Source organism: Oncorhynchus clarkii, chromosome 8 (genome assembly GCF_045791955.1).
Source record: "Oncorhynchus clarkii lewisi isolate Uvic-CL-2024 chromosome 8, UVic_Ocla_1.0, whole genome shotgun sequence".
Classification (NCBI taxonomy): Eukaryota; Metazoa; Chordata; class Actinopteri; order Salmoniformes; family Salmonidae; genus Oncorhynchus; species Oncorhynchus clarkii.
In genome coordinates, this window is record NC_092154.1 from 10,117,264 (window position 1) to 10,140,990 (window position 23,727).

Sequence of the window (23,727 nt, forward strand, 5' to 3'; positions counted from 1 at the left end):
TATTCTGGTACTAACTAGTTTTACTAAATGTGAAGCTTCAGTTCAATTTCTTGTATTCAGAGTCTTTCGTATTATATAAATAAGTAATAAGAGCTAAGACACTACATTTACGTTCAAACGGCTCTCCTGTTAAGTAGTGACCTGTGACATATGCCTAGTTTCCTGAAACGGGTCACAAATGTGGAAAAGGGGAAGGGGTCTAAATACTTTCCTGAATGAACTGTATTTAAAAGATCTATAACGAGTGAAGGGAGTTGTAAAGTAATAATTGAACGTGTAAATGTTCATTCATAGTCGGAACATAGGGTTTGTAAGTTTACAGATCTATTTTAAAGTTTACATTTCATGTTTCACGCATGGCTTTTCTTACAATCCTAACAATTTACATATGGATTTTCTTACATTCTTAACGATATGTATATTCAACCTTTTGGCAGCTATCTTGCTCCATACAAGTGGGGTTCCAGAAAATGCAGAACCGCAGCCACTCCATAAATAATTAATAATTAACGATCTGCTTGACGTGGACATATTTTATGCAGAGTAAACCCTCTCGCTTCACATATCTCTCTACTACTAGTACTACTACGGGTGACCAAATTCCGTCCAAAAAGAAACGACAACACATAACTGGTTTGCAGGGTCACCGCGAGCTACCGAGTCTTCGGAAATATGTCCCTTTTCTCTTTCTTTGCAGGTTGGATCGGTTATTTGCTTATTTGCCTGCTTGGATTGATTTTCAGCGCATTTCTCTGTTTTTGTCTTTACATAAAATATATTCATCTGAAATATGATCACATACCGGGACCACCAAGGGATAGGTGAGTCAGTATGATGTAACTTGAATATTTATTTTAAAATGCTGTACCTAAAAGTTATTTTCAACTATATCGAGTGACAACGCATTGGATTTGTTGATAAGGAACTAGGTGAAAGTTAACCTCAACAGCCGTCAGGGTCGCTGTTTCACCTGTCTTTTTCCTTTTCACTAGGTGAAGGTATCACTCATGTTATAACGTTCTTATTTTTCATTTATGGATGAATTCGTCTCGTGTTCTCCCCAGTTTTATATTTGGACATTTACCAACCATTCAGAGGGAGATGAGCAATGATCGAATTGTCCACGACAAATTCCTGGAATGGTGAGTTGAATGCTATTGAGCAGCAGTAGACATACACGCACGCACGCACGCACGCACACACATACACATTATCAGGTGTTGTTTTTCCTGGGACAATAAAGATCTATTCCATCTTTGACAGGGCTGAGACTTATGGACCGGTCTACCGTATCAACGGTCTGCATGCTGTGATGTTGTGTGTGACCTGTCCTGATACCACCAAGGTAAACCTGTGAAATTACTGTAATTATAATCTCTGATGAACTGACAACGTAAACACCTGACCAAATTAAGCAAGATTTTAGTTCTGGGTTAATCAAGATTAGTGTAATCATACATTTTACCATGTTAATTTCCGAAATGAAAGTGCTGTAAAATAACCCATTACCCCAATTCCCCCTTCAAACCAAACAGACACTTTTATTTGTCTCCACAGGAAGTCCTGATGTCACCTAAGTACCCCAAAGCCCCACTGTTCTACAAGCGTCTCTTCAACCTGTTTGGACAGAGGTGAGTCCTCTGTATAATTAATGTTATCTAAATATACTTCCTACTACTATTTATTGTGTCAATGTTTTGGTTGGTTCAAACTCTTTCAACACAAACCCTCCTAATGCTGGTTATTGCATGCGTAGCCTACAGAGTATATAGACATTCAAACAGGACAGCTTGGTCACTGGTCAGTTTATTCAGTCTTAGAGTAAATACTCTGTTGTCCTTCTTCTTCATAGGTTTTTTGGAAATGGCCTGGTCACAGCACAGAATCATGATGAGTGGTACAAACAGCGAAGAATAATGGACCCTGCCTTCAGCAGTCTGTAAGTCACTATAATTGATCAATCGACTCATTGATCACTCCACTGATCAATCCATCCAGCCATCCATCTGTTCATCCATCCATCATTGCTGTGTATTGTTAGGTACCTGCGGGGTCAGATGGGTGCGTTCAACGAGAGGGCAGAGAAGCTGATGGATAAACTGGCGGACATGGCTGACACCAACACAGCTGCCAACATGCAACACATGTTCAACTGTGTGACACTGGATGTCATCACTAAGGTAACGGTCACTTCCTGTTACCCTCAGATCCCCACACTGCCCCTACAATTTATTCTTTCTGTTATAAAGCTACATTTGTTTGTATATCTGACAGTAAAATTGTCATAACAGGCAGTTTTTTGCTTACGACAACTGATAACACACTCATTACCGAAGCAATATACAATTTAGTCTCACCAAGCCAATGTGCTAGCTATAATTAGCATAACTAGAACCAGGAGTTTTACCTTATCATGTTGTCAATCCTCTGTTTTTATCTCATCTGTAGGTGGCGTTTGGAGTGGAGCTGGATCTGCTGAAGGAGAGTGACTCTCCGTTCCCCAACGCTATAGAGATGTGTCTGAAGGGAATGGTCCACTATGTCAGAGACTTCACCTTCCAGGTAAATAATGACACCAAGTATGTTAGTGATGCTTCTCGAGAACGATGGCTTATTGAATTGATCTATTTGAAATCCTACAGTTTCATTAGATAAAATCTTATTTTATAAGAAACTAATACAATTAAAAAAAATTACACTCATGAACAGTTTGTTTTAGTCTCTTGTTTCCATCCTTCCAAGTAGGAAGCCTGTAAGATGTGGCTAAATGCACCATAATGCGTTTTACAGAGTCACATTCCCTAGATGGGATTTAAATAAATGGTCGGATGACATATCTCTAAAGATGTAGGAGTTTATTTTGATCCTGTTTGCTACAGCTGGAAAATAATCCTGCAGCAACAAACATGTGAATTATTATGTTGATTATAATTAATGGACATTTTTTGTAGGGGTTATTTCATTTTACATCAAGTCTGATATTTTTAAGTGGAAATTACAAACTTTACAAGCCTCTTTAAACATTCAATACACACATTTGCATTTCCTGCTGTGCAGGAAAATTCACATAATTGAAAAAGAGTAATCAAATTAAGATCCTACATATGTAGCTCTACCCAAAGAACAAGAAGTTCATCAACGAGGTGAAGAAGTCTTGTCAGCTGCTGCGTTCGACAGGCAGACAGTGGATCAACGAGAGGAAAATGGCCGTACAAAACGGAGAGGACGTTCCAAAAGACATCCTCACACAGATCCTCAAGACGGCTGGCAAAGGCATGTTGTAGTAGCCTGATCCTAGATCTGTTCGTGCCGTCTTGCCAACTCCTGCCATTGTTCAAGTCGGCACAAACAGATCTGGGACCAGGCTAACATTGGAAACCTTTTACCTGTGACTCTGCATGTGACTTGCTAAAACAGTGATGTTATTGATGAGGTTCAGTAGCACCAGGGCCAGGTTAATGCAGGGACTTACTGGGGCTTAAACCCCTGGGCCCAGGGCCATGGGGGGCCCAAGAGGAAGCATAAAAATAAATTATATTTTCAACAAAAAAAGGGAAATATATACAGTATATATTATTCAGAACCCTTGACTTTTTCCACATTTTGTTACATTACAGCCTTATTCTAAAATTGATTAAATCATTTTTCCCCCCTCATCATTCTTCACATAATACCCCATAATGACATCACAATACCCCATAATGATGAAGCAAAAACAGGTTTTTAGAAAATGTTGCTAATTACATTTTTTTAAATATCACATTTACATAAGTATTCAGACCCTTTACTCAGAACTTTGTTGAAGCACCTTTGGCAGCAATTACAGCATCAAGTCTCCTTGGGTATGACGCTACAAGCTTGGCACACCTATATTTTCTTCTCAGCAGATCCTCTCAATATCTGTCAGGTTGGATGGGGAGCGTCGGTGCACAGGTATTTTCAGGTCTCTCCAGAGATGTTCGATCGGATTCAAGTCTGGACTCTGGCTGGGCCACTTAAGGACATTCAGAGACTTGTCCCGAAGCCACTCCTGCGTTGTCTTGGCTGTGTGCTTATGGTCTTTATCATTTTGGAAGGTGAACTTTTACCCCAGTCTAATGTACTGAGCGCTCTGTATCAGGTTTTCATCAAGGATCTCTCCGTACTTTGCTCCGTTCATCTTTGCCTCGATCCTGACTAGTCTCCCAGTCCCTGCCGCTGAAAAGCATGCTGCCACCACCATGCTTCACCATAGGGATGCTGCCAGGGTTCCTCCAGACGTGATGCTTGGCATTCAGGCCAAATAGTCCAGTCTTGGTTTCATCAGACCAGGGAATCTTGTTTCTCATGGTCTGAGAGTCTTTGGTGCCTTTTGGAAAACTCCAAGCGGGCTGTCATGTCATGCCTTTTACTGAGGAGTGGCTTCTGTCTGGCCACTCTGTCTTAAAGGCCTTATTAGTGGAGTGCTGCAGATATGACTGTCCTTCTGGAAGGTTCTCCCATCTCCACATATAATATATATATATATATATATATATCACCTTTATTTAACCAGGTAGGCCAGTTGAGAACAAGTTATCATTTACAACTGCGACCTGGCCAAGATAAAGCAAAGCAGTGCGACAAAAAACAAAATATAGTTACACAAGGGATAAACAAACGTACAGTCAATATCAATAGAAAAATCTATATACAGTGTGTTCAAACGGAGTAAGGAGGTAAAGCAATAAATATGCCATGGTAGCGAAGTAATTACAATTTAGCAAATGAACACTGGAGTGATAGATGTGCAGATGACGTGCAATTAGAAATACTGGTGCATGAAAGAGCAAAAAAAAAGTTAATAAAAACAATATGGGGATGAGGTAAGTAGTTGGATGGGCTGTTTACAGATGGGTTGTGTACAGCTGCAGCGATCGGTGAGCTGCTCAGATAGCGGATGCTTAAAGTTAGTGAGGGAGAGAAGTCTCCAACTTCAGTGATTTTTGCAAATCGTTTCAGTCATTGGCAGCAGAGAACTGGAAGGAAAGGCGTCCGAAGAAGGTGTTGGCTTTGGGGTTGACCGGTGAGATATACCTGCTGGAGCGAGTGTTACGGGTGGGTGTTGTTATGGTGACCAGTGAGCTGAGAAGGCGGAGCTTTACCTAGCAAAGACTTATAGATGACCTGGAGCCAGTGGGTCTGGCGACGAATATGTAGCGAGGGCCAGCTGACGAGAGCATACAGGTCGTAGTGGTGGGTGGTACATGGGGCTTTGGTGACAAAACGGATGGCACTGTGATGGACTGCATCCAATTTGCTGAGTAGAGTGTTGAAGGCTATTTTGTAAAATGACATCGCTGAAGTCGAGGATCGGTAGGATAGTCAGTTTTACGAGGGTATGTTTGGCAGCATGAATGAAGGAGACTGTTGCAAAATAGGAAGTCGATTCTACATTTCATTTTGGATTGGAGATGCTTAATATGAGTCTGGAAGGAGTTTACAGTCTAGCCAGACACCTAGGTATTTGTAGTTGTCCACATATTCTAAATCAGAACCGTCCAGAGTAGTGATGCTAGTCAGGCAGGCGGGTGCGGGCAGCGATCGGTTGAAGAGCATGCATCTAGTTTTACTAGTATTTAAGAGCAGTTGGAGGCCATGGAAGGAGTGTTGTATGTCACTGAAGCTTGTCTGGAGGTTTGTTAACACAGTGTCCAAAGAAGGGCCAGATGGATGCAGAATGGTGTCGTCTGCATAGAGGTGGATCAAAGAATCAGAGAAGAGATTAAACAGACTAGTAATAGGGGTTGCAACAATGGAGGCAGATGATTTTAGAAAGAGAGGGTCCAGATTATCTAGCCCAGCTGATGTGTACGGGTCCAGGTTTTGCAGCTCTTTCAGAACATCTGCTATCTGGATTTGTGTGAAGGAGAATCTGGGGAGGCTTGGGCAAGTAGCTGCGGGGGGTGTTGAGCTGTTGGTTGGGGTAGCCAGAAGGAAAGCATGGCCGGCCGTAAGAAATGCTTATTGAAATTCTCAATTATCGTGGATTTTTGGTGGTGACAGTGTTTCCTAGCCTCAGTGAAGTGGGCAGCTGGGAGGAGGTGCTGTTATTCTCTATGGACTTTACAGGGTCCCTTTTTGGAGTTAGAGCTGCAAGATGCAAATTTCTGTTTGAAAAAGCTAGCCTTTGCTTTCCCAACTGACTGTGTGTATTGGTTCCTAACTTCCCTGAAAAGTTGCATATTGCTGGGACTATTCGGTGCTAGTGAAGTACGCCACAGGATGTTTTTGTGCTGGTCGAGGGCAGTCAGGTCTGGAGTGAACCAAGGGCTGTTCTTAATTCAATTTTTTTTTAAAGGGGCATGCTTATTTAAGATGGTGAGAAAACTACTTTTAAAGAACAACCAGGCACCCTCTACTAATGGGATGAGGTCAATATCCTTCCAGGATACCTGGGCCAGGTCGATTAGAAAGGCCTGTTCGCAGAAGTGTTTTAGGGAGCGTTTGACAGTGATGAGGGGTGGTCGTTTGACCGCGGACCCATAGTGGATGCAGGCAATGAGGCAGGGAGGTGTATTTGGATGGCAATTTGGTCAGGATAATATCTATGAGGGTGTCCATGTTTACAGATTTAGGTTTGTACCTGGTGGGTTCCTTGATCATTTGTGTGAGATTGAGGGCATCTAGCTTAGATTGTAGGACGTTTGGGGTGTTAAGCATATCCCAATTTAGGTCACCTAGCAGAACGAACTCTGAAGATAAATGGGGGGTAATCAATTCACATATGGTGTCCAGGGCACAGCTGGGAGCTGAGGGGAGTCTATAACAGGCGTCAACAGTGAGAGACTTATTTCTGGAGAAATACATTTTTAAAATTAGAAGCTCAAACTGTTTGGGCATAGAACCTGGAAAGTATGACAGCCTGCAAAGTTCTGTCAAAGTTCTCTCTGCAGTAGATTGCAACTCCTAAAGGGAGTGCTCCTAATCTCAGTTTGTTACCTGTTTAAAAGACACCTGTCCACATAAATCTTTCTAATTGAAAGGGGGTCAAATAGTTATTTCCCTCATTAAAATGCAAATCAATTTATAACATTTTTGACATGCGTTTTTCTGGATTTTTTGTAGAGTGAATCTATCAGATTCCAACTCTCCACCATGGCGAAAACGTACAAAAGAGCTCTCCAAGGATGTCAGGGACAAGATTGTAGACCTACACAAAGCTGGAATGGGCTACAAGACCATCCCCAAGCAGCTTGGTGAGAAGGTGACAACCGTTGGTGCGATTGTTCGCAAATGGAAGAAACACAAAAGAACTGTCAATCTCCCTTGGCCTGGGGCTCCATGCAAGATCTCACCTCGTGGAGTTGCAATGATCATGAGAACGGTGAGGAATCAGCCCAGAACTACACGGGAGGATCTTGTCAATGATCTCAAGGCAGCTGGGACCATAGTCACCAAGAAAACAATTGGTAACACACTACACCGTGAAGGACTGAAATCCTGCAGCGCCCTCAAGGTCCCCCTGCTCAAGAAAGCACATACATGCCCGTCTGAAGTTTGCCAATTAACATCTGAATGATTCAGAGGACAACTGGGTGAAAGTGTTGTGGTCAGATGAGACCAAAATGGAGCTCTTTGGCATCAACTCAACTCGCCGTGTTTGGAGGAGGAGGAATGCTGTCTATAACCCCAAGAACACCATCCCCGCCGTCAAACATGGAGGTGGAAACATTATGCTTTGGGGGTGTTTTTCTGCTAAGGGGACAGGACAACTTCACCGCATCAAACAACGGGCCATGTACCATCAAATCTTGGGTGAGAACCTCCTTCCCTCAATCAAGGTATTGAAAATGATTCATGGATGGGTATTTCACCATGACAATGACCCATAACACACAGCCAAGGCAAACAAAGGAGTGGCTCAAGAAGAAGCATATTAAAACCTCTTGGTGCTAGGGGGCAGTATTTTCATTTTTGGAAAAAAAACGTTCCCGTTTTAAACGGGATATTTTGTCAAGAAAAGATGCTAGAATATGCATAATTGACAGCTTTCGATAGAAAACACTCTAACGTTTCCAAAACTGTAAAGATATTGTCTGTGAGTATAACAGAACTGATGTTGCCGGCGAAAGCCTGAGAAAAATCCAATCCGGATGTGCCCCAGGTTTTGAAAGCACTGCGTTCCAATAACTCCCTATTTGGCTGTGAATGTACCATCAACGAGCTTACGCTTTCTACGTATTCCCCAAGGTGTCTACAGCATTGTGACGTACTTTTACGCATTACTGTTAAAGAATAGCCTTAGGCGTCCACATTGAGTAAGTGGTCACATGGTGGCTCCGAGAGAGATTCTCGCGTAAAATACAGAGGTAGCCATTACTCCAATCGGTCCCGACGGATATATTATCGAATAGATATTAGAAAAACACCTTGAGGATGGATTTTAAACAACGTTTGTCATGTTTCTGTCAATATTACGGAGCTAATTTGGAATATTTTTCGGCGTTGTGGTGACCGCAATTTCCGGGCGATTTCTCAGCCAAACGTGAAAAACAAACAAAGCTGTTTCGCCTACAAAAATAATATTTTGGGAAAAAATGAACTTTGGCTATCTACCTGGGAGTCTCGTGAGTGAAAACATTCGAAGTTCATCAAAGGTAAACAATTTAATTTGATTGCATTTCTGATTTCGTGACAAGGTTGCCTGCTGCTAGCAAGGCATAATGCTATGCTAGGCTGATAAACTTGCACAAATGCTTGTCTAGCGTTGGCTGTAAAGCATATTTAGAAAATCTGAGATGACAGGGTGACTAAACTGTGTCTCAATATATTTAATTTGTGAATAGGAATATTTTCTAGGGACCTTAACACCTTGATATTCCCAAAATAAAAATAAAAAACCATAGCCAGTCTCCAGACCTTAATCCCATAGAAAATCTGTGGAGGGAGCTGAAGGTTCGAGTTGCCAAACGTCAGCCTCAAAACCTCAATGAGTTGGAGAAGATCTGCAAAGAGGAGTGGAACAAAATCCCTCCCGAGATGTGTGCAAACCTGGTGGAAAACTACAAGAAACGTCTGACCTCTGTGATTGCCAACAAGGGTTTTGTCACCAAGTACTAAGTCATGTTTTGCAGAGGGGTCAAATACTTATTTCCCTCATTAAAATGCAAATCGATTTTTTTTTTAAGTGGGCAAACGTACAAAATCAGCAGGGGATCATACTTTTTTCCCTCACTGTATATGATGAACAGAGAGGAGCAGTAGTGTAAAAGAGGGGTTGGCGGGTGGTGGGTGGGACACAATGCAGATAGCCCGGTTAGCCAATGGTTGCACTGGTTGGTTGGCTTAATTGAGGTAGTATGTACATGAATGTATAGTTAGTGACTATGCACATATGATCAACAGAGAGTAGCAGCAGCGTAAAAAGAGGGGTTGGGGAAAAAGTCAGGAGTTCAGGAGTCTTATGGCTTGGGGGGTAAAAACTGTTGAAGCCTTTTTGACCTAGACTTGGCACTCCAGTACCGCTTGCCATGCAGTAGTAGAGAGAACAGTCAATGACTGGGGTGGCTGGGGTCTTTGACAATTTTTAGGGCCTTCCTCTGACATCGCCTGGTGTAGAGGTCCTGGGTGGCAAGCAGCCAGTGATGTACTGGGCCGTACGGACTGCCCGCTGTAGTGCCTTGCAGTCAGAGGCCGAGCAATTGCAGTACCAGGCAGTGATGCAACCAGTCAGGATGCAGGCCGGTAGTAGAAGCGTCTTCACCGACGTCCAGCAAAGGCCGGTTAAAGGCACAATGTACGGGATTACGTCGGCAGACCAGTCGTGATTTATCGGCTGGGCTCCGTGTCAACAAAGGGTCCAGGCCAATTGGCAAAAGAGGTATTGTAGCTGGAGTAGTTTTGTTTGCAAGCTAGATGAACTCAAGAGCGAAATTCAGAGTGACCATCGGGTTCTTGGTCACCTCCCTGACCAAGGCCCTTTTCCCCCGATTGATCAGTTTGGTCTGGTGGCCAGCTCTAAAAACAATCTTGGTGGTTCTAAACTTCTTCCATTTAATAATGATGGAGGCCACTGTGTTTTTTGGGGACCTTCAATGCTCCTGAAATGTTTTGGAACCCTTCCACAGATCTGTGCCACGACACAATCCTGTCTCAGAGCTCTATGGGCAATTCCTTCGACCTCATGGCTTGTTTTTTACTCTGACATGCACTGTCAACTGTGGGACCTATATATAGACCGTTGTGTGCCTTTCCAAATTATGTCCAATCAATTGAATTTAACATAAGCGAACTCCAATGAAGTTATAGAAACATCTCAAGGATGATCAATGGTAACAGGATGCATCTGAGCTCAATTCTGAGTCTAATAGCAAAGGGTCTGAATACTTATGTATATAAGCAATTTCTGTTTTATTTTTAATACATTTACAAAATATTCAAAAAATCTGTTTTTGCTTTCTTTTCTTTTTAAAATTTTCTACGTTGTAGAATAATAGTGAAGACATCAGAACTATATAATAACACATATGGAATCATGTGATAACCAAAAAAGTGTCACCACCCTTTGCCTTGATGACAGCTTTGCAAGCTCTTGGCATTCTCTCAACCAGCTTCATTAACTAGTGTCGTGGTGCTACGTAACACCAGAAGATTGTGGAAAAGGATAGATGAACACGAAGAACATTGGGAAATAGTTGTTGTCTGGACTATAATGAAATGGGAATACTGTATATTATCAAATCAGTCCTCTAGGCTTAATTATTACGTGATTAAACTAATCATGTAAACATTAATTAACTAGGAAGTCTGGGCACCAAGGAAAAGGTTGAGATTTACAGAGTTATAATTTTCCGAATATAACTCTTCAGATATTTTAATATTTGATCAATTATTCATTCTCATGAATATATTATTATTACCTCATCAGTTCTCATTACTGAACGTCTAAATCACCGATATACAAATTGGCTTAATTATCTACTAACTAATTAACAAACTACATAATCACACAGAATTAAATGAACAAACAGTAGATATTGGTTACTAACTAACGAAGTGCGCTGAGAGTCGGGAAGCAAGCTCAGGGAGTGAGTGTTTAAATAAATAAACGCAACATCATACAAAATAAGAAACACGATTAACGCACAGACATGACACAGAACAGAAACAATGAGGCCTAGCTGCAGACTAGCAATCATATGTCTAAGATTTGCTCTTATTCTGTAGTGATCGATAGTCTCAGAGTTTAACCATTTCCAGCCGTGTTGCCAAACTACAGGAGTATGTTCTAAGGGACTATAGAATTGTAACCATTCCAACGTGGGGACTCTGTCCCGGCGTTCTCTGACTTAATGTATATTTTGTAGGAAGTGGGTTTTATACACTGTGGAAAAAGGGGTGGTTCTATGACACGTGATGTAATGTCTGGGCTCACAGGGGTGTGGCCACTGGCTTGTTAAAACTTAATAGCTTAACTACTATCTCTTTCAGAAGGCCACCTTGACATTACATCTTCTGACAAATAGTTTCATATTCAATCATATATTTTTCACAACATTCAGATAGAAAATAAATAACTGAGAGATGTACACTTCCAAAGCTACCGTTATTCTGTGCCACCGTCCTTCCTAATGTCACAAAATGAAACAACTTTGACAGGATTGTTCTTTAAATACCCACGGACCATTCCCACGTTCTCAAAAATATAAATATTGTTTAATCCTCCCATTTTGGGGAATAGGAGTTGAACAAAGAGATGCTCTTTGTTCCTTAGGTTTATTTCCCATTTCTTTCTGCATGACCAGGAATTTATGACCTGTTGTAAAGTCATAAAACTTGTGGTGTGAGAGAGGGGAGAGCCACGATATACACCCCAAAGGGCCATGTCGTGACAGTAGTCACCTGGAATGCATTTCTATTAACAGGTTTGCTTTGTTAATTTGTGTTGTGACAAGGTAGGGGTGGTATACAGAAGATAGCCATGTTTGGTAAAAGACCAGGTCCATATTATGGCAAGAACAGCTCAAATAAGCATAGAGAAATGACAGTTCATCATTACTTTAAGACATGAAGGTCAGTGGACTGGAGGAAATATGGTGGAAATCTGTCCTTTGGTCTGATGAGTCCAAATTTGAGATTTTTTGGTTCCAACTACCGTTACTTTGTGAAATGCTGATTAAGAAAATGGATAATCTTCGCATGTGTGGTTTCCACCGTGAAGCATGGAGGAGGAGGTGTGGTGGTGCTTTGCTGATGACACTGTCTGTGGTTTATTTAGAATTCAAGGCACACTTTGCACAATGCCAAGAGTGTGCAACGCTTCATAAAGGCAAAGGGTGGCTATTTTGAAGAATCTAAAATATTAAATGTATTTTGATTTGTTTAACACTTCTTTGGTTACTACATGATTCCATATGTGTTATTTCATACTTTTGATGTCTTCACTATTATTATACAATGTAGAAAATAGTAAAAATAAAGAAAAACCCTTGAATGAGTAGTTGTGTCCAAACTTTTGACTGGTACTGTATATAGTTTTGCTAGATTTGCTGCCTGCAGCCGCTCTGAGCTCTTAATGAGTATAGACAGCCTGCTGCTGCCTGCAGCCACTCTGAGCTCTCAATGAGTATAGACAGCCTGCTGCTGCCTGCAGCCGCTCTGAGCTCTCAATGAGTATAGACAGCCTGCTGCTGCCTGCAGCCGCTCTGAGCTCTCAATGAGTATAGACAGCCTGCTGCTGCCTGCAGCCGCTCTGAGCTCTCAATGAGTATAGACAGCCTGCTGCTGCCTGCAGCCGCTCTGAGCTCTCAGCCGCTCTGAGCTCTCAATGAGTATAGACAGCCTGCTGCTGCCTGCAGCCGCTCTGAGCTCTCAATGAGTATAGACAGCCTGCTGCAGCCTGCAGCCGCTCTGCTGCAGCCGCATTGTCAGCCTGCTGCTGCCTGCATGAGAGGCCTGCTGCTGCCTGCAGCCGCTCTGAGCTCTCAATGAGTAACAGCCTGCTGCTGGCAGCCGCTGCCTTAGTATTGCTGCTGCCTGCATAACTGATTAATACAAAATAAATGAAATAAGCTGCTGCTGCCTGCAAGCCTAAGCCCAAATAAGGCAAATTAAATAAACGTTATTGCTGCCTGCAGCCGCTTGAGCTCCAACCACAGGACGCCTGCTTTGCAATGTTTAAAATACCGCTCTGAGCTCTCAATGAGAGCAGCCTGCTGCTGCCTGCATTTAGCCACCGCTCTGAGCTCTCAATGTATCAATATTTTAAACACAATTGATTTGGCTGCCTGCAGCCGCTCTGAAAAATAGACAGCCGGCTGCTGCCTGCAGCCGCTCTGAGCTCTCAATGTAATGAGTATAAACAGCCTGTTGCTGCCTGCAGCCGCTCTGAGCTCTCAATGAGTACTGCCTGCAAGCACAGCCTGCTGCTGCCTGCATTCTCAATGAGTATAAACAGCCTGCTGCTGCCTGCAGCCGCTCTGCTAATTGTCAGATGAGAGGTGGTAGGGGGGTAACTGTGGGGCCCTGCCTTAATTGGATAACTGATTAATACAAAATAAATGAAATAAGCTGCAAGCCTAAGCCCAAATAAGGCAAATTAAATAAACGTTATTTTTTGATCCAACCACAGGACGCCGCTTTCAATGTTTAAAATACTCCAGAGAGCATCATTTAGCCACAGAGTATCAATATTTTAAACACAATTGATTTGGGTAAAAAATGTATTACAAGCACATTCAAGGAAACACTAACGTAGTGTCTTAAAAGTGTGTTTGGCACGGGGCCTATGTGTTCTTAATCGGGCCCTGAGTAGCACTATTGTCTCAATGCTGTAAACTGATATATTTCCATCATTCCAGAGGAAAACATAGCAAACGATGATGAGGAGCTTATGCTGGACAACTTTGTGACGTTCTTCATTGCGGGTACGTCTCCCTGAAACAAGCGCTATTCTTTCATTTATTCCAACTTAGTAATATAGTTTTTCTCACACAATTGAAGTTTGAAGAAACAAAAGTGACAGTGCTTTTGTTGTTTTAATCTTGACAGGGCAAGAGTCAACAGCCAATCAACTAGCTTTTGTTGTTTTAATCTTGACAGGGCAAGAGACAACAGCCAATCAACTAGCTTTTGCCGTCATGGAACTGGGAAGGCTGCCAGAGATACTGACAAAGTAGGTGTCACGCCGTGATCTATTTCACCTGTCCTTGTGATTGTCTCCACCCCCTCCAGGTTTCGCTTATTTTCCCCAGTGTATTTATCCCTGTGTTTCCTGTCTCTCTGTGCTAGTTCGTCCTATCAAGGCACAAGGCGAGACCAAAATGCAGACACAGGAGGCAGATGGTTGCAGTCTTACAATGTTAATTAATCCAAAGGGGTAGGCAAGTGAATGGTTGTGGACAGGCAAAAAGGTCAAAACCAGATCAGAGTCCAGGAGGTACAGAGTGGCAGACAGGCTCGTGGTCAAGGCAGGCAGAATGGTCAGGCAGGCGGGTACAAAGTCCAAAAACAAGCAAGGGTCAAAACCGGGAGGACAAGAAAAAGGAGAATAGGAAAACCGCTGGCTGACTTGGAAACATACAAGACGAACTGGCACAGAGAGACAGGTAACACAGGGATAAATACACTGGGGAAAATAAGCGACACCTGGAGGGGGTGGAGACAATCACAAGGACAGGTGAAACAGATCAGGGCGGGATAATACACACCACAGTGGCAGCAAGGCATGAGGTAGGGAGTATGGTTTCGGAAGTCGAGGGTGTGGCAGAGGAACTGTATAGGCAGGAGAGAGCATCAGGCTTCACATTTTTAGACCCAGGACGGTAGGAAATGGTCAAGTTGAATCTGGTAAACAGGAGGACCCACCTGGCCTGCCTTGAGTTGAGGCTCTTTGCTGAACGGAGATATTTTTTTCCCAAACTGCCGTAGTCCGGGGGAGCGCCCTTCCCGACATTAGCGTACTTATATGCGCTATTTTCGATCGTTCTGAAGAAAACGAAGATGGCTGAGGCTAAAAAATAAGCGAGCACTGAGAAAGAAATCCTGGTACCTGCCGGGTTTCCCCGAATATCGCTCTGGAGGAGTTAAGCGGGGTTCACAGGAGTCGGGAGAGGCTGTACAATCTCACCACAGACAGGGAAAAAAATTACTGGGTGATTGGGGTTTTTCAGAGGTTCCAGACAGTCTGAGCTAACTCCCTGATTTGCTCCATATGGTCATGGCTTTCCGTCAAGGAACTGAGCCCTTCCAAAAGGACCTGGAGCAACTCCTAATGTCTCCCAATGGTGGTTCCCTGCAGGGAGACAGCTTGGCAGAGCTGGTCCATGTCTGCTGGGTCTGTCATGGCCAGTTCGTACCATCAAGGCACAAGGCAAGATCCAAAATGCAGACACAGGAGGCAGATGGTGGGAGTCTTAAAATGTTTATTAATCCAAAGGGGTAGGCAAGAGAATGGTCGTGGAAAGGCAAAAAGGTCAAAACCAGATCAGAGTTCAGGAGGTACAAAGTGGCAGACAGGCTCGTGGTCAAGGCAGGCAGAATGGTCAGGCAGGCGGGTACAAAGTCCAAAAACAGGCAAGGGTCAAAACTGGGAGGACTAGGAAAAGGAAAATGCAAAAAGCAGGAGAAAGGGAAAACCGCTGGCTGACTTGGAAACATACAAGAAGAACTGGCACAGAGAAACACGAAACACAGGGATAAATACACTGGGGAAAATAAGCAACACCTGGAGGGGGTGGAGACAATCACAAGGACAGGTGAAACAGATCAGGGCGTGACAGTAGGACTTGTTTTCATAATTTATATTTTGGTCATTGATCTTTTCTGTAATAAAAACAGGTTGGTTGAGTTTGTGAGTGTCTCTGACCTCTCTAGGGTGAGGCAGGAAGTGGATGACGTCCTCGGGATGAAACAGGAAATTAACTTCGACGACCTGGGGAAAATGACCTACCTGTCTCAGGTAAATGATCTACCTGTCCCATGTTAATTTTGTGTTGTCTTGTCATTACTAATTACTAGCACGATTTCATACTAAAAAAAGCTAGAAGCAGAGCGGCCATTTCTGTCGGTGCCATCTCAACTATACTTGTACTATATTAACTGCAGTTAACTGTGTGACCAACTGGATGTAAACCCGGTTTGTCTGAATGCTACAAGACTGTTTTAGCCGGCTGAGCTAAAGCCTATTACATCCCACTGGGCAACAACTGGTTCAGTCGACATTGTTTCCACGTCATTTCAACTAAAAAACATCTATGCGATGACGTTGAATCAACGTGGAAAACCGATTGGATTTGCAAAAAGACTGAAGGCCATTTCGTCTTTTTGCACCCAACTTTTAACCTAAATCCAACGACATGGTGAAATGTTTTGTTGATTTCACGTTTAATTAATGTTGACAACTAAATCAAATATAAATCAAAAACTAGACGTTGAATTGATGTCTGTGCCCAGTGGGATGTACCTCAGGGAGCTAACGCAAGTGTTCAAGTCTCGGGTCACGTAACTCTTCACATCGTCAATTAATCAGCATGGTGTGTTTGATTCATATCACCTCCCCCCCGTCAGGTTTTGAAGGAGACTCTAAGGTTGTACCCTACAGCACCAGGCACTTCTCGTTTCATCCCCAACGACATCGTCATCAACGGCATCCCCATCCCAGCAGGAGTCACATGCGTCGTGAGTAGTCACCTCAAAAACAATGTGGATGAGTGATGACTGTTGTTGTATGATAATATCTCTAAGTTTAGTTGTGGTGTTAACATGTGATACGTTGTGGTACCTTAATGTGATAAAGGAATGAAGTATCCTTGTCTAAGCCAGTATGGCTCATACCTCAATGTAGTAAAGTATGTAAACATGGTGTGTTTTGAATGTCACCAATGTAAATGTTTTAATACCAAAGCCCCATATACTACCCACCACTGTGACCTGTAGGCTCTCGTTGGCTTCATACTCGTCGCCAAACCCAATGGCTCCAGGTCATCTACAAGACCCTGCTAGGTAAAGTTCCCCCTTATCTCAGCTCGCTGGTCACCATAGCAGTACCCACCAGTAGCACACGCTCCAGCAGGTATATCTCTTTGGTCACCCCCAAAACCAATTGTTCCTTTGGCTGCCTCTCCTTCCAGTTCTCTGCTGCAATGACTGGAACGAACTACAAAATTCTCTGAAACTGGAAACACTTATCTCCCTCACTAGCTTTAAGCACCAGCTGTCAGAGCATCTCACAGATTACTGCACCTGTACATAGCCCATCTATAATTTAGCCCAAACAACTACCTCCCCCCTTACTGTATTTATTTATTTTGCTCCATTGCACTCCATTATTTCTCTCTACTTTGCACATTCTTCCACTGCAAATCTACCATTCCAGTGTTTTACTTGCTATATTGTATTTACTTCGCCACCATGGCCTTTTTTTGCCTTTACCTCCCTTATCTCACCTCATTTGCTCACATTGTATATAGACTTATTTTTCTACTGTTTTATTGACTGTATGTTTGTTTTATTCCATGTGTAACTCTGTTGTTGTATGTGTGGAACTGCTTTGCATTATCTTGGCCAGGTCGCAATTGTAAATGAGAACTTGTTCTCAACTGGCCTACCTGGTTAAATAAAGGTGAAATCAATAGAAAATAAAAATACACAGAATGTGTTTTAAAACAGAATTGTAGGAACTCCAAAGTGTTTTTTCAAGTGCTTGAGGCGTCACTACAGACCCGGGTTTGATCCCGACCATGACCGGGAGACCCATGAGGCAGCGCATAATTGGTCCAGCATCGTTAGGAGAGGGTTTGGCCGGCCGGAATGTTCTTGTCCCATTGCGCTCTAGCGACTACTGTGGCTGGCCGGGCGCATGCACGCTGACACGGTCGCCAGTTGTATGGTGTTTCCTCCGACACATTAGTGTGGTTGGCTTCCGGGTTAAGCAAGCAGTGTGTCAAGAAGCAGTGCGGCTTGGCAGGGTCATGTTTCGGAGGACTGATGGGTCTCGACCTAAGCCTCTCCAGAGGTGGTACAGGAGTTGCAGCGACGGGACAAGACTGTAACTACCAATTGGGGAGAAAAAGGGGTAAAAAGTTAATAATAAATAAAAAAAATACATGATACATTTAGTTGATATTTTAGCCACTCGGCCACACTGTAAAAATAATTCTGAGCTGAATTGAAATTGAATCTAAAAAACTACCAACATATATTTAATACAAATGAAAGCAAGTTGTGCAGAGCCTGTGGTCTAAAGGTAACACACCTGGTTTAGACAGGTCACCCCTTGCCCACTGTAGGCCGGGGTTCAATTCCCCAACACTTCAATCTGTTTCTCCCACCTGTCTGTATCCCCTCTGTCATTTCAGAAATGTCTCAATAGAGGAAAAATACCCCCGAATGTATGCAACTTATTTCAATGATTTGTTAATTTCATTTTACCAAAGTAACGTAAATCCAATTTTAATGAACAACTAATCCACCTGGACTATTTACATTGAACCCCCCCCCCCCCCCTTGTCTTTACGCAGCTCCTTGCTGTTTACTATCTGTGCATAGTCACTTAGAAATGACCTTAACTAACCTGTACCCCCGCACATTGACTCAGTAGCCCTACCTTACCCCCTGCATAAAGCCTCCACATTGACTCAGTATAGCACTACCTTACCCCCTGCATATAGCCTCCACATTGACTCAGTATAGCATTACCTTACCCCCTGCATATAGCCTCCACATTGACTCAGTAGCCCTACCTTACCCCCTGCATATAGCCTCCACATTGACTCAGTATAGCATTACCTTACCCCCTGCATATAGCCTCCACATTGACTCAGTAGCCCTACCTTACCCCCTGCATATAGCCTCCACATTGACTCAGTAGCCCTACCTTACCCCCTGCATATAGCCTCCACATTGACTCAGTAGCCCTACCTTACCCCCTGCATATAGCCTCCACATTGACTCAGTAGCCCTACCTTACCCCCTGCATATAGCCTCCACATTGACTCAGTAGCCCTACCTTACCCCCTGCATATAGCCTCCATATTGACTCAGTATAGCCCTACCTTACCCCCTGTATATAGCCTCCACATTGACTCAGTAGCCCTACCTTACCCCCTGCATATAGCCTCCACATTGACTCAGTAGCCCTACCTTACCCCCTGCATATAGCCTCCACATTGACTCAGTATAGCCTCGTTATTGTTATGTATTATTTGTGTTAACGTTAGATTGATTTGATTAATTTTACTTTAGTTTATTTAGTAAATAGCACTTTCTTAAAACTGCATTGTTGGTTATTAAGGGCTTGTAAGTAAGCATTACACAGTAAGGACTACACCTGTAGTATTCGGCGCATGTGACAAATTTGATTTAACATGTTACTCAAAATGTAATCATCTTTTATGAGGATAACCAAAGTGAGAGACAATATATTGATTTGAACCCATTGGAAGTCTTTGGTTTTAATCACCTTTCATTTATCTTGAGGCGTGACTCTGTTTTTAGAGGATTGTGGGTAATTCAACATTTTTAGACTATGATTCTTTCACAATGTTGTGTACATGTTTGAAAGAAGACTGTATTTCTATATTGGTATTAAGCAGTTTGTTGTGTAATGGATCATGATGAACGGATATCAAAACTGTCAGGCATTTTGACGTTCAATGAGGACAGCACCCATTCCCACATTCACGAGTTTCAGTGGAAGAGGCAACTGCAGAGTCCTCGGTTCTTGCAGTTCAACCTCCAGTTACTGCTGGTGGTTTGAACACTGCGCTTGACAATGCCTGCCAAAATGGTATGCAGTATCATGGTAAATGATCAAATACATAACACAATGTTAAACATTAAGACACCAGATAAAGGGATCTGATTCTTCACTAAACAGAACTCGAAACACCAAAGTAGTGTGTTCAACCTGTTCTGTTAGTGTTCCCAGTCCCTGGCAAGGTGTTGCACAATATTTGATTTAGTGCTGTTACAGCACACCATGAAATGTTTAAAAACAAATCAGGATTATGTGTTTTGTCTCCTTCAAGTTGGTGGCAGCTCAGTTGCCACTAGTTTAGGTGTTACATTTCCCTTCATCTTAACAGTGTAGTCAACACCTCATTAACTATTTTGGGTGTGGGTGTACTTATTTTATTTCCTAAACTGTCTTAAATCTTTTGTTTTCCTCTATCTTGTCTGTCTACAGTTCAATTCGTATATCTGTGGAAGGTTGGATAAGTTCTTTGAGGACCCGCTGAAGTTTGACCCAGAGAGGTTCCATCCAGACGCTGCCAAGTAAGTCGCACGATACGTTTTCATTGTTTTATTGTTTCTTTACAACATTTGAATTGATTAAAGCAGAACTGAACTCGAGAATCAACTTCTCTCGTTGAAAACGGCATATGCTACATTGATATTAGCCAGAAACATTTCTTCCTGTGCCAAAATTGACTAAAAAGTGCAAGTAAATTTTGTAATAAAGTCTGTATCATCCAAAAAGGAGTTTTGTGAGTTTTGTGTACAACAGTTCATCATTACTTACATGGTGGTTGGGTTTTGATTTCGCCCACTAACACGGGAGAAACAGCTGCGGTGATTGTGCTCTATGCGATGGTACGGCACAACACACAGACAGTGAGACAGACCTGCCCAGCAGCGCAGGGGATCAGACTTTGTTTACATGAGACAACAAGTTATGCATTTTATACTGCACCAAACAACTTAGCTATATGTAAAATTGCCCGACTAAAACCTTGTCGACAAAAATGCCCTAATTAATAACAGCTTTCTTGAGTTATCTTAGATTCATTCAGACTATTTTGAGGACACACCCACCTAATTTCTCTTAATGAGCAACAGAAAAATCTGTGCGTTCAGTCACTCTTTAAGAGCTAACAGACATGTTGTGTTTGTTTCTGTCCTGAAGACCCTATTACTGCTACTACCCCTTCGCCCTGGGACCACGCTCATGTCTGGGACAGAGCTTCGCACAGGTGAGCAGACTGTCCGTATGAAATACATTGAAACAACTTTATTTGGGATTGTTCTCTGCTGATCCTATTATCCATCCTAGTTAGATTACTCCTGGACTTCTGCCTCCATTATATACTTTGTTTTATAGTTGAACACACCAGATTTGTCATCCTTTAAAGAGATCTGTTGTTCACAGATGGAGGCCAAGGTAGTGATGGCCAAGCTGCTCCAGAGGTTTGACTTCAGCCTGCTGCCTGGCCAGTCCTTTGACATCCTGGACACTGGGTCTTTGAGACCAAAGAGTGGAGTGGTGTGTAACATCAGACACAGAGGACAGACACCCGCAGCCTGACCTGACTGGGACCTGAACATGACTAGCACTTCTCTATAACATACTTGTCTTATTTCTTATACTTCCTAGTGGAGAAAATTACCCTTTTCTTTCAATGAAGCACCTTATTCAAATATCTAGCTATTTTTAATGAGAATGGATTTTGAACAATCGTTTATTGTTTGTATCAATGGTGAAATAATATCTTAAATATGATGGTTCTATGTGATGAAGAGTTACTAGGACAGACTTGACATAGGAGTGTTTGTATTTGTGCTGATTCCATGTTGTTAATTTACCCTTATCATGTAGTTACTATGCAGTATACCATTTATCACATAATATAACATAAAATAAAGAGATTTATAAATAATATAAAGTATATATTAACTTCTTTATACCATTTATAACATAATATAAAGGTTATGAACTTTATCACATAATATAAAGAGATTTATAAAGTATATATTAACCAACATTACCACAGTGCCTTTGTTGGAGTGAATTTACTACATTTTAATAAAATAATTGACCAAAAATCACTGAGCTCCAGAAGATTAGAATACTTTTATCCACAAGGTGTCGCTGTGAACCTGCAGACAAACCAAGAACATTCATTCTCATGTTTTGTCTCTTTCTTGTTTACACCCAGAAGACCTTGCTTTTTTCAATTTCGACTGAAATGACTGCAACACTCAACAAAGAGCTGCAGTTTGTTTCAGAGTGGGTGGCAAGGAATAAGTTAGCCCTAAATATTACTAAAACTAAAAGTATTATATTTGGAACAAAACACTCACTAAACCCTAAACCTGAACTAAATCTTGTACTAAATTATGTGGAAATTGAGCAAGTTGAGGTAACTAAACTGCTTGGATTAACACTAGATTGTTAACTGTCTTGGTAAAAACATATTGATGGACTAGTTCCTAAGATGGGGAGAAGTCTGTCTATAATAAAGCGATGCTCTGCCTTAACAGCACTATCGACAAGGAAGGTCCTACAGGCCCTAGTTTTGTCACACCTTGACTACCCGTTCAGTCGTGTGGTCAGGTGCCACAAAAAAAGACTTAGGAAAATTACAATTGGCTATGAACAGAGCAGCTCGGCTGGCCCTTGGATGTACACAGAGAGCTAATATTAATGATATGCATGTCAATCTCTCTTGGCTGAAAGTGGAGGGGTTTTGAGGGGTTTTGAAATGTTGAATAGACTGAGCTGTCTGTCTAAACTACTGGAACACAGCTCGGACACCCATGCGTACCACACAAGACATGCCACAAGAGGTCTCATCACATTCCCCAAATCCAGAACAGACTATGGGAGGCACACAGTCGTGTCTTGCCTACATGGAACTCTATTCCACATCAAGTAACCGACGAAAGCAGTAAAACACACATGGATTTAGTACTGTAGATAGGTGGTAGTGGTGGAGTAGGGACCTGAGGCCACACAGTGTGTTGTGAAATCTGTGAATGTATTGTAATGTTTAAAAATGGTATAAAATGCCTTAATTTTGCTGGACCCCAGGGAGAGTAGCTGCTGCTTTGGCAGCAGCTAATGGGGATCCATAATAAACACAAATACAAAATACCTCTAGATGAGTCATTTTAGACAATGAGAATGACAGATCTATAACTCACATTTCTATGTGAATTTGGTCGAGTCGCCCAAAAAGTGACATATTGCAGCTTTAAAAGTGGACAAGTAGACTGGTAGCACAGATAATGGATATAGTGATGAGATGCTTGCATCTCCGCTCTAACAATGGGATTTGTTGTCCACAGGGCGGAACGGTGGGCTGTGAAGCTCCCTCCTATTCCTTTCTTTGGATTGGTGGATACATCTCGTTATTTTAATACATTTAAATATCCGATGTGAGGTATTGACGTCACCACCAGTATTCGGTAGAGAGTGAGATGCTATGCTACTAGCCTCATGTACATGTGTAGACGGTCTCAAATTTCAACAGAGAAGGTGCTATGCTAGCCTCATCAAATAAAATACAATTTTATTGATCACATACACATGGTTAGTAGAGTGTAGTGAAATGCTTGTGCTTCTAGTTCCGACTATGCAGTAAAATCTAACAAGTAACCTAACAAATTCACAACAACTATCTTATACACACAAATGTAAAGGGATGAATAAGAATATGTACATATACAGTTGAAGTCAGAAGTTTACATACACCTTAGCCAACTACATTTAAACTCAGTTTTTCACAATTTCTGACATTTAATCCCAGTAAATATTCTCTGTTTTAGGTCAGTTAGGATAACCACTTTATTTTAAGAATGTGAAATGTTTAGCATATGCTAAACTACAGGACTGTTTTGCTATCACAGACTGGAACATGTTCCGGGATTCTTCCGATGGCATTAAGGAGTACAACACATCAGTCACTGGCTTTATCAATAAGTGCATCGAGGACGTCGTTCCCACAGTGACTGTATGTACATACTCCAACCAGAAGCCATGGATTA

General features: G+C 42.2%; 1 protein-coding gene across 1 annotated transcript; it reads left to right on the forward strand.

The window, feature by feature from the left end:
• The first annotated feature begins 501 nt into the window (after positions 1-501).
• On the forward strand, positions 502-21,783 carry LOC139414918 (cholesterol 24-hydroxylase-like). Its single transcript, XM_071162543.1, has 15 exons — positions 502-821; positions 1,065-1,142; positions 1,264-1,345; positions 1,558-1,631; positions 1,853-1,939; positions 2,042-2,180; positions 2,449-2,562; positions 3,111-3,273; positions 13,821-13,886; positions 14,062-14,134; positions 15,835-15,919; positions 16,528-16,638; positions 20,147-20,235; positions 20,867-20,933; positions 21,110-21,783. Exons 1-15 carry the CDS (start codon positions 673-675, stop codon positions 21,263-21,265), a joined length of 1,533 nt encoding a protein of 510 aa, XP_071018644.1. The 5' UTR covers positions 502-672; the 3' UTR covers positions 21,266-21,783.
• Positions 21,784-23,727: the final 1,944 nt, after the last annotated feature.